General features: G+C 45.4%; 1 protein-coding gene across 1 annotated transcript; it reads left to right on the forward strand.

Moving 5' to 3' along the window:
• The first annotated feature begins 265 nt into the window (after positions 1 to 265).
• Positions 266 to 1,804, forward strand: INSM1 (INSM transcriptional repressor 1). Its single transcript, XM_049868790.1, has one exon. The coding sequence runs from the start codon at positions 266 to 268 to the stop codon at positions 1,802 to 1,804; it is 1,539 nt and encodes a 512-aa protein (XP_049724747.1).
• The last annotated feature ends 10,130 nt before the right edge of the window (positions 1,805 to 11,934 follow it).

The raw sequence follows: 11,934 nt of genomic DNA on the forward strand, positions 1-11,934 counted from the left end.
AGGCGGAGGAGTTGCGGGCGCGCTGATTGGCTCCGGGGGAAGCGGGAGGCGAGAACAATGGCTCCCTCCCCCCGTTAAAAGGAAGCGGCTCCCAGACCTGGGGACAGGGACGCGCGTGAAGGGCGCAGAGCCGGGCCGAGCCGCCGCCGGCGCCACGCGTGTCCGCCGCCGCTGCGCCGGGCCATGGGCCTGGGGCACTGAGGGTGGCCGGGGGCGAGCGTGGAGGTGGGAGCGAGCCAGCGCCTTGGCCGCGCGCCGCGCCAAGATGCCCCGCGGCTTCCTGGTGAAGCGCAGCAAGAAGTCCACCCCGGTGTCCTACCGGGTCCGCGGCGGCGAGGACGGCGACCGCGGGCTGCTAATCTCTCCGGGCTGTGGGGGCGCCCGCGCCGAGCCCCCACCGCCGAGCCCGGGGCCCGGACCGTTGCCGCCGCCACCGCCAGCCGAGCGCGCCCATGCGGCGCTCGCTGCCGCGCTCGCCTGCGCGCCTGGCCTGCCACCGCCCCCGCCCGGCCCGCGGGCCGCGCACTTCGGCAACCCCGAGGCCGCGCACCCGGCACCGCTCTACAGCCCCACGCGGCCGGTGAGTCGCGAGCATGAGAAACACAAGTACTTCGAGCGCAGCTTCAACCTCGGCTCGCCGGTCTCGGCCGAGTCCTTCCCCACACCCGCCGCGCTGCTCGGGAGCGGCGGCGGGCACGGCGCGGGCGGCGGCGGCACCTGCGGCGGCGACGCCCTGCTCTTCGCTCCCGCCGAGCTCAAGATGGGCACTGCGTTCTCGGCGGGCGCTGAGGCAGCCCGCGGGCCCGGGCCCGGGCTCCCGCTGCCCCCCGCCGCCGCCCTGCGGCCCCCGGGCAAGCGGCCCGCGCCCCCCGCCGCCGCCGCCGCCGCCGCCGCGGAGCCGTCCGCCAAGGCAGCCAAGGCCCCGGGTGTCAAGAAGCCCAAGGCCATCCGCAAGCTGCATTTCGAGGACGAGGTGACCACATCGCCCGTGCTGGGGCTGAAGATCAAGGAGGGCCCGGTGGAGGCGCCGCGGGGCCGCTCAGGGGGCGCGGCGCGGCCGCTGGGCGAGTTCATCTGCCAGCTGTGCAAGGAGGAGTACGCAGACCCGTTCTCTTTGGCGCAGCACAAGTGCTCGCGCATCGTGCGCGTGGAGTACCGCTGCCCCGAGTGCGCCAAGGTCTTCAGCTGCCCGGCTAACCTGGCCTCGCACCGCCGCTGGCATAAACCGAGGCCCGCGCCCGCTACCGCCCGCGCGCCGGAGCCTGAAGCCGCCGCCAGGGCTGAGGCGCGGGAGGCGATGGGCGGTGGCAGCGACCGCGACACGCCGAGCCCCGGCGGGGTGTCCGAGTCGGGCTCCGAGGACGGGCTCTACGAGTGCCACCACTGCGCCAAGAAGTTCCGCCGACAGGCCTATCTGCGCAAGCACCTGCTCGCTCACCACCAGGCACTGCAGGCCAAGGGCTCGCCGCCCGCGCCCCCGGCAGAGGACTTGCTGGCATTGTACCCCGGGCCCGACGATAAGGCTCCACAGGAAGCGGCTGGCGACGGCGAGGCGGCCGGCATGTTGGGCCTGAGTGCGCCCGCCGAGTGCCACCTGTGCCCGGTATGCGGGGAGACGTTCCCCAGCAAGGGCTCCCAGGAGCGCCACCTGCGCCTGCTGCACGCCGCCCAGGTGTTCCCCTGCAAGTACTGCCCGGCCACTTTTTACAGCTCGCCGGGCCTCACGCGGCATATCAACAAGTGCCACCCGTCCGAGAACAGACAGGTGATCCTCCTGCAGGTGCCCGTGCGTCCCGCCTGCTAGAGCGCGCCCTCCCCCCGTCCGCCGGCCCCCTGAACTGTGCCTTCGCTTGGAGACCCACAACGAGAGCGCGCACTAGGCGTCCCGAACCCGCGTCCGCGCCGGGGGCGCCCACCCCTCCTGTCAAAGTGTCTTCTCCGCTTCTCACGGTGTGGCGTGACGGTAACCCCGACCCTCTCGTCGTGACTCTTTTTGGACCCCCTTTTGCGTTGTCTCCCCACCTCTCCCCCGATGGCGCAACAGGAGCCAATCCCTTTCTGTACAAGGGAGAGAAGCTGTACGCGTTTGTCTCGTGGTCGGAAGCCTCCCTTCGGAGGGAGAAGCTGTTTTCTTGCTAGTATTCGCTGTGTTCATGGTGTAGAAATGCGGCTTGCTCTCGCCTGCCACTCTGCTCTCTATGTATGTAGCGTACGGGTTGTTTTGGGTGAGTCTTGAGGAATAAATGCCTTTATATTTCACAGGCTGTAAATTCAACTTCCCTCACGATTAGCTTTATTATGGCTTGTGAACTGCTGGAGTCTGGCTTTACCTTTTTGTATGTGAACAAATCAAATTGCTTAAAAAAGAGTTTTCTTTAGTATAGCCACAAATGCCTTGAACTGTTGTCTGTTTGAGATTGTTTTGGGGGGAGGGAACGGAATTACAGAAGATGGTGTAGAGACTGCCTCAATATTTCAAGTAAGAATTTTTTGGTTTGGTCATCTTTGTTGAGGTAGAACTATATGAGTTTTCTCTAAATGTATATGTTGATTTATGAGTAATTGTTATTTATTCTTTATTTATTTATATTAATTATGAAGATTATGATATTATTTGATTGCAGATTTTTTGGTGCGCCTTTTTTTCCCCCCCGCCACTCTTGACATTTCACTGTGCATTTTAGAAAAGAGCCTTTTTCTAAGGGGATCTGCTAAAAGTTTTAACTTTTGTATCTATTTGAGCGAATTACAGACAACCTACCCTTTTATTCTGCTTGGAGGATTTCAGAGGCCCTCATACAACTGACAGCTCTTACTTTTAAATGCAATCTCTTTTCTACATACATTATTTTCTTAATTGTTAGCTATTTATAGAAAGCTTCAATAGAACTGTTTGGACTGTATAACTATTTACTATTGAAATAAAATATTTTCAAAGTCAAAGCAAAGTGGACTTATTTCTGCATCTCATGATTTCAGCAAGGATTTAAGAGAGAGCTTTTGATGTTTTTTAAAAAGCGAAATTTTTTTGAAGAAAAAAACAAACACCATCCCTAGGGTTGTGGATTTCTAGAGCTGACGCTGCACTGCTGGAGCCAGCCCTTCTGGCAGTTCCAGGGTGTAGCCAGCCTTCCAAATGGCTACCTGGAGCTGAAGTCCTGTTCCCATGAGTATGCTGGAAGGTAGGGTTAAAAGGAAGGCCGTGCACATCATTTTCGGAGAAACCTAGATAAGCGCCCACAACAATCTATCCTTTTAAACAAGGAGGTTTAGGAACATCACTTTAATTTAGGAAATCATACATTCCCTGACATTTTGGGGCTCAGTATAATACCAATTCTTCAAATAAATAAAGTGGGTAATTTTTGTCCCCTAGTTTAATTTTTTTTTTTTAATTTTTAAGTATCAACGAGAAGAAAGTAGAAATGATTTTACAGGTTCCCAAAGTAAGCGAAGCAAACCTATTCACATTTGGATTCAAGGGAAGTTAAGTAACTGGATTTGGGGTAAGGGCTCAGAAAGAATTTTCCAATCAGGTGACAAATGGAACACCATCTGTTTGGGGTATTAAATTTAATGCCAGGTAATTACACTGCTTTCCGTCAGGTGTCACTCAGCTCTTCTAAGACAAATTCTGATGCTCCTCGGTTAGTATTTTGAGTCATTTTCCTCTGTCGTTGAAACACCGGATGGAAAAGCTGTGCTCAGCATCGCAATTGCGTCTTCTCTTTTGTGGTGTGTTGTTGCTACTGTTTGAGGCCCCCTAAATCTTCCAGCATTCGCCCACCCTTCACAGTAAAGGGTCCACACCCCAGAAGGGTAGCTGGAGGGTGGGAAGGGCAGTCCAGGAGAACCTTGGAAGGGAAAATTGACTACAGCTCATTTTCAGATTTCTAGCCTAAAGTAAGAGCTTTGTGCGGAAGCAGGTTTAGGAGGCTCAGCTGTTAGGAACACTAAATACCCACTACCACGACCACCCTTCCCCCCCTTTGTGAGCATCTTGAAACAAACTCAGAATAACAATGAAGGGAAACCCTTACAGGTAAGCTGCCTCCTGAACAAACTGCCCGTCTTGTTTTTTCGCTGACGACCCCGTATCTTACCCTTTGGGAAGCTTGGGAAGACACAAGCTTAGCGCTGGCCGAGTATAAAAGCACAGGGACAAAGCAGCGCTTAGAATACCCAAAAACTTTGAGTGAAACAAACCCCCCCAAATTTGTAGGCTCAGGGCTGTTCCTTGGAGCAACAATAATATGACAATTTTTAAAATTTTCTCTCCGAATTACATCATACATTAAAAAATTCTCCAAACTGAGAGTCAGTGTATGTTATATGCCAATCAAAAGTGTCCTTAAACCCCGATGGCCACACACCATCAAGGCCTGCTGCAGGAACCGTGCCTTGTCACACATCTGCTCTGGGCTCACTGCTTTACTTGTCCCTAAACACAAAGCAAGAATTCACCCAAGATCCACCTTTAGGAAGGTAAATCTAACACGGTTGTTCACAAACATGCGCCTTCGTTCCCTGTGGAAGTTTATTTTGATAGACCATATATACCTTTGCTAAAATGAAACCAAAATTTCACTTAACCCAAAACCAACCTTATGTGACATATTAAATGAAATCGTATAGCAAATGGAATATATTAAAATTGACTAAACAATGTAAAAGAAATAGAAAAACTGATCAATTTATTTCAACATAACGCAATATGAGTTAGCAGAACATTCCACAGAAAGGAAATCTGATGCTCTCTCTCTCTCTTTTTTTTTTAAATGCCTCCCTGGAGAATAAGTTCACAGGGGTTCCCATTATAGAATACCAAGTTCAACTCACCTATTTTACAAATATGCAAGGATGTTGCAGACACCCTGTGTGTTCTGAAGTTGCTCCTGGCTTGGAAGGCCATGCATGGCACCTGGTCCAAGATTCCCACTTCACCCCACAGGAAGGTTCTGGTGCTGAGAGGGGCTAGGGGGCCAGGGAAAAATAACCAGACAAGGAGGGAGGAGCTAAAGGAGGGAGCAAATAAAAGAAGGCAGTGTTGTTCCTCCTTCTCTCCAGGGGCTTCCAACAAGAGCGGACCATCTTCCCTCCAACAGTGGCCCCAGTCTCCACCTGACTCCATTTTCACACGCATGGGGTGTCAGAAAAAGCAAATGGCTGTTCAGCTCTCCCCTGGTTCCTAAGTGGGCCTGCAACCCAAAGGGCCACAAGACATACTGGTTCAGCCCTTTCTTTGGGGGCACGTTTCCTGCTGGCTCCTGGCTGCTGGCCTTGCCTTCCTATGTAGGCCCAGAGAAATTGGGCCTCTTAACACCCCTCCGAGCAAGAACATTGTGTAGAAGTGATTTACCTGGGAGAGCATTTTCAAAAGCGTATATTGTCGAGGCACTCATTCCTTCTGTTTAGCATCATCAGTGAGATGCTCAGAATATACCTGGATCCCGCATTTCAGAAGAGCCGGGAGGCGGGTCACTGGCTCAGTCTGGAGCAGCCCAGGTCACACTATGGAGGCAACGCTGGAGGGTGACTTGTGAGCCCTCTAAACACGGCCAGAGGTTCAGCAGCTGCCCATGATGATTCATGTCGATGGGGCAGAGCAGAAACAAATCCTCAAGATGAACGCTGGCACATGTTTGGGGTGGCCTGCAAAGACCTGGGTGCACAGGAACAGGGCAGCACTAGCCACCAGATAGCTGTTTCCTGGTGTGTCTGTGCCCAGGTGCTGCTGATGGGTGCCCAACATCTGCCTTCATTTGCTCTGCTGCAGCCCCATACCGCCCATCCCCTTCCACCAGCAGACCTCCCACCCCTCTTAGACTTTTTTCCACAGTCATCCACAGAGTCTTCAAATGAAACAAGACTCTTGACAATCCTAGTGACTACATGAAAGTATAGAAATCCTTCACCTACCAACCGTCTTGCAAAAGAGAAAGGGCCTAGAATAAGAGTTTGGCAATCTCCCTGGCTTTGAGTCTCTTGGCTTTCCTTGGGTGGTGCAATTGGTTAAGTGCTTAACTGCTGACCAAAAGGTTGGTGGTTTAGACCCATCCAGAGGCACTTCAGAAAAAAGGCCTGGTGATCTGTTTCTGAAAGGTCACAGCTTTGAGAACCCTGCGAAGTTCTACTGTACACACATGGGGCCACCACAGCTGGCTTGGTTTTTGGTTTCTTGGCTTGGGTTTCTCTACTTGTCCGTAAACCAGAGACCACATTCCTAGCACATGTCTTAAGATGTGCTGAGCCTTCATGGGGCACATGATAAGGATTGAGGCTGAGATGAAGGGCAGTGAGGACCCCAAAAGAAGCCCTGCTGCCAAAAGAGCAGACAGAAAACCTCTTCTCTGAAGTGCTGCCCTGTGCCGCTGAGAATTAGTAACAAATCCACTGGCTTGTGGCTGGCTTACTTGAGTAAAACTAGTTTTTTTTTGTTTTGTTTTGTTTTTTCCAGAAGGGATATTTTGGTCTTGTAGGGAAGTTTGCTGGCAAGTAGACCCTAGTGTACAGGGTAAGCTGTGACAACCAGTTTGTTTATCACAGGGCCAGGATAAGTTACAGGTCGTTTTTTGATGGTTAGGGAAACCTACAGAGTTTGAGAACTAAAGAAACAATTTGTGGAATGTAGAGAACAGAAAGGAGGAAACTGAGTTGCACAGTGAGACCCACAAGGTGGCAAAACGTGCCAGTATGAGAGATTCAATTAAAGAACAACATACAAGTGTATTGATTCCATTTGTTTGCCAAGGTTGTACCAAAGATCAGAGCATAAGATGGCGGCATGAAGATGTTCAGTTTCTAGTCCTAAATTATGGAGACATCTGCTTGGTGTTTTGGCAATATAACCCAAACAGAATGAAATGTTGCCCAGTCTTGCATCGTCTTCATGATCGTTGGTATGCCAGAGCCTATAGTTTTGGTTATTGTGTCAATTCCTCTCACTGAGAATTTCCCTCGTTTTTGATGACCCTCTACTTTACCAAACATGAAGTCCATTTCTAGTGACTGGTTTTTGCTAATCACTCATCCGAAGTAAGTGAGTCGAAGTCTTGCCATTCTCACTACTGAGTAGGATCCCTGTTGTATTTCTTCTATGACTGATCTGTTCAGTCTCCTGGTTGTTGTTGTTAGGTGCTGTCCAGTCGGTTCTGACTCATAGCAACCCTAGGTACAACAGAATGAAACACCATCCTCACGATCGTTGTTATGCTTGAGCCCATTGCTGCAGCCGCTGTATCAATCCATCTTGGTATATTCAATATTCTCTGTCAACACCACAATTTAAATGTATCAATTCTCCTTCTGTCTTCCTTTTTTCATTGTCCAGTTTTCACATGCATATGAGGCAGTCGAAGAGACCTTAGTCATAAAAGAAACATCTTTGCTTCTGAAAACTTTAAAAAAGGTCTTTTGCAGCAGATTTGCCCAATGCAATATATTGTTTGATTTCTTATCTGCTTACCGGGTGCTGATCATTGATCTAAGTAGAATGAAATTGTTGACAACTTCAATTTTTTCCTCATTTATCATGATGTCGTTTATTTGTCCAAAACCTGAAAGTTATAACCTAAAAATCCCACCCAGAGTTTGGGCGAAGAACAGCCAAACGCACCTTCCAATTACTTCCCATTTTATGTATTATGTATTTATGTTTTTTCTATTACCAATCTGCAGCACCAAATTACCAGTACTCAGAGGGAAAGTCTGGTTCACTGGCCACTCCTGGGTTGTAAGATGGCGACTGTCTCCAACAGACACATCAACAACACAGAAAAGTTCAGACATGAGAACTGTCTCTGTAAGGTAAGGAGACCTGGTCACAGGGCCATGGGACCATGCCCACCCAGAGGCCCGGGGATAAAGAACTGCTCACAAACTCCCAGAGTGGAGAGATGGTCTTCGAGGGATTGTGGTCAGCAGGGATGGATGGCCCAATAAGCAAAGTAAGCACATGGTTATTGCATCAACAAAGCAGGGGCACCAGTTGTCCAAAGCAAAGGCCCATAGATACAAGTAGACAGGACACAAGGAAAAGCGAGTGCCACAGTGGAAGGGAACTAGCAGGGCACTAAAAGAAAGTGATATCATTTTATAAATATTGTATATGATACCGATTATATTTTCCTCTTCATTTTGGACCCATCAGGTATAACCTCACATTCAGTTCTCTCTCGTCAACCGTGTAAGAACGCACCCTTGGACTATAATCACATGACTTGTGACGTCTTCAGATTGAACATACCCTTATGTTTGTATCATGCTCCGTTCGTTCATTCTGTCCCCCTCTGAGCATCAGCAGTAGTCCAATGAGCTGTGAAGACACAGAATCAAAGGATGGAGTGTGAGCACACAAGGTTTTAAGTATTATTTCAAGATGAAAAACACTTGTGGAGGTCTGGGAAGAGCCTACCAGTGAACATCATACGACAAACGAATGGAATTATTTCCAACTGCCTTATATTATTTCTTCTGACTATCTCAGACCTGAAGAACAAAGTTACAGGTTTCAAATCAATTTCTTTTTATTTACCAATTTTCAAAAATAAATTTTCGTGTCAATGACCACATTTAAATGCAAATTTTATTTGATAAATTGTACTTGTTTTATAAATGTTATTAATTTTCAATACTTCAAATGTATTTGCTATGGTAGAACCAAATTTAAAAAGTGACATAATTTTATGCCCAGGGAAAATGAATTGGCAACAATTAAGTGGAGTGCAAAAACAAAAGCTCACAGAAGAGAAACAAAATTTGTGAATCCCTAAAGACAATTCCAAAATTAACTTCCTTTTTAAAATGTATTGAATCAGAAAAGACTTCTTCCATTGAAAGCTGCAGTTAAAGGTTATTGGGTGCAAATCATTGTACTAGTACCATTAGTGAAGAAATGACTAACAGCAATATGAATATAACTGAATTTGTTCCAAATTCTGCATCCATTCCTTGCTGTAGTATGTAAAAAAAAGAAAAAAAGTAATAATGGTATAGAAAGTGAAACTATTTTAGAATCTGAAGTTGTCGCATCTGTGCACCACATAATAACAGGAATACAGATCCTACTTTGCGTAATTATTTTTCTTCTAATGATGTAAATTATTCAATCAAAAGCAGGCCAAGTGACTGTCAACATCATGGTGGACCATTTGAAAATTCATGTCAAAACTTTCTGGATGGTAAACAAACCAAGTTCTATAGCCGGAATACATTTCTAGGGTTCAAAGCTAATGGTAAAAATCATAAGAGGGAGTGGCTACTGTATTCTCTATCATTTGGCTCTGTATATTGTTTTGTTTGCAAACTACTCAGTCTTAAATCATTTAATTCTTGATTTACTACAGATGGATTTAGAGATTGGCACAACTCTAATATGATAAACACGAAAACAGTTCAATTCACAGAGATCATGTGTTGTCATATTTAAAATGGAGGCCTGGTTTTGGCTTAACTCATGAACTGGAAACACAAATTAACGAAGAACATAAGTATTAGAAAGCCATTTTGCAACAAGTTGTTGCTGTCACTGTAACAATTGCTGAACATGGACTATCTTTTCAAGGAAGAAATGAAGTATTTGGATCACCACAAAATAGAAATTGTTTGGGTTTACTTGAACTTGTTGCTCAGTTGGATCCATTTTTAGTAGGTCATATCTCAAAATACAGCAACACAGGAAAGGGCAACCCATCTTATACGTCTAAAATGTGTGAGGAATTCATAAGCTTAATAAGTGAGAAGTTCTATCAACTATTTTCAGTGAAACAAGTATAGCTCAATATTTCAGTTTGTCTGTAGACTCTACTCCTGTCTTCTCATACAGGTCAGCTAAGTATTGTTTTAAGATAGTATCTTCAACAGATGGAAACTTGGGGAAGCATTTATCACATTTACTAGCTTAAAAAGTCATACTAGTAAAGAAATTGCAGATCAAGTACTTTACTATGTATGCGAAGTTTGCAAAATTGATTTTTCTAAGTGTGGAGGCCAGTCCTATGACAATGTTGCCAATATGTCAGGGCATTACAAGGGCATGCAACGGAAGATTTTAGTAGGTAATGAATATGCCATTTTCATACCATGTGCTGTGCCTTCACTTAATCTTGTAGGACGTAGCACAGTAGATTGTTGTTTGGAAATTGTTTTTTTTCCTACTGATCAGTTACTCTACACACATTTTGCTGCTTCTACTCCCTGGGTACTCACTGATAGGCAGTTCATAAAACATATTTAAGCAAATGACCGAGTATTAAAATGTCTTTCTAATACACTTTGGGAAGGCATGCTGCAGCAATGAATGCAATCCTGAATCGTACACTTAAATTCTAGATGCCTTGGAAAATATTACTGAAGACTAGACACAAAAAGGAGATACCAAAAGAGAAGCTGACCACATGGCCAAAAAAATGCAATGCTTGAATACGTATTTATATAGATTAGGTGGAATAATATATTGCAGCCTTTTCATCAGAGGAGGCAAGCTCTCCAAGATTCAGAAGTAAATTTAAAGACACGCACAGATCTCTACCTGTCATTAATAGGGTATTTACACAATTTATGGGAGAAACACAACGAACCAAATTCAAGGAATTCACCGTCACAGAAGCATTAGAAACAAGTAAATGACAGAAGTGTTCCAGAAGTATCACCGAGTGCCAGAGATCAATTTCACGTAACCACATAGTACACCATCATTCATGCACTTGAATCTTGCATAAAAAGAAGGGGGAAAAGTGTATGAAGTTCTTTCAAATTGATTTTCCTTCTTAAACTGCATCGCTATCCCTGATGAAGAATGCATGAAGGCATCCAAGAAATTAGAGCAGGCTTATCCCGATGACTTAAATACAAACTTTTACCGAGAAGTGTGACAATTTCATTCTTACGTGAGAACTAAGTTTACAGATTCAAGTAAGACAAATTTTACTCATGTAGGCACGTACGGTCCCATAATAGAAGATAAAATACAATGCATATTTCCTAAGGTTGAAATTGCTTTACGCATATTCCTAATTTTAATGATCATAAACTGCACAACAGAATGTTCATTTTCATCCCCAAAGAGATTCAAGAAAGACTCAGTTCATTGTCCTTACTATGTATGGAAGTAGATATTGTTCAGCAGCTTAATTGTGATGAAATCATTGAAGAACTTGTAAGAGCAAAAAATAGAAAGAAGTGGTTTTAATTATAACATGTTAGAGAAGAAAGATCTATCTAAAAATAAAATACAGTAATTTGTTATATTTGTTTTCTGATCATTAAATTTTCTTTTATGACATCTTTTCATTTGTTCATTTGTAATTACAGTATTTATTACAAAACAAGCATCAAAACTGAAATAGAAGCCATTATATTATATAACTGATGAAAGTTAATTTTTTTGGTAGAAGATCAACAGAATTTTACATTGATTGTTGAAACAACAAAGTTCACTAACTCATTTTCTTTATTGTAGCATATGTGGAATATTCTTTTTGTAGAAAATGTGGTATATAGTAAAAATCTTAGTACCCTATATCCACTAGAAGTTTTATAATCCAGTTCATCTCATTCTGCTAAAATGGCACTTTTGTGTTAAATATTTTTTTTTTATATACTGATATAGTCCATTTAAAAAGAAGTTACATCATGGACAGCTAAGACACACAGACACCACATATATATACATACATACATATGTATGTATGTGTGTGTGTGTGTGTATATATATATATATATATAAATATATATATATCCCCAAAAAACCTGTTGCCGTCAAGTCGATTCTGACTCATAGCGACCCTATAGGGCAGAGTAGAACTGTCCCATAGGATTTCCAAGAAACAGTTGATGGATTCGAACTGCTGACCTTTTGGTTAGCAGCCGTAGCTCTTAATCAATATGCCACCAGGGTATACAGATGTGTATATATAACTCACATATCCCATTCAA

This window comes from Elephas maximus, chromosome 25 (assembly GCF_024166365.1).
Source record: "Elephas maximus indicus isolate mEleMax1 chromosome 25, mEleMax1 primary haplotype, whole genome shotgun sequence".
NCBI classification, from domain to species: domain Eukaryota; kingdom Metazoa; phylum Chordata; class Mammalia; order Proboscidea; family Elephantidae; genus Elephas; species Elephas maximus.

What these genes read in the sequence shown, in the direction of transcription:
- INSM1 (XM_049868790.1), top strand. Translation starts at nt 266, where the DNA reads ATGCCCCGCGGCTTCCTGGTGAAGCGCAGCAAGAAGTCCACCCCGGTG.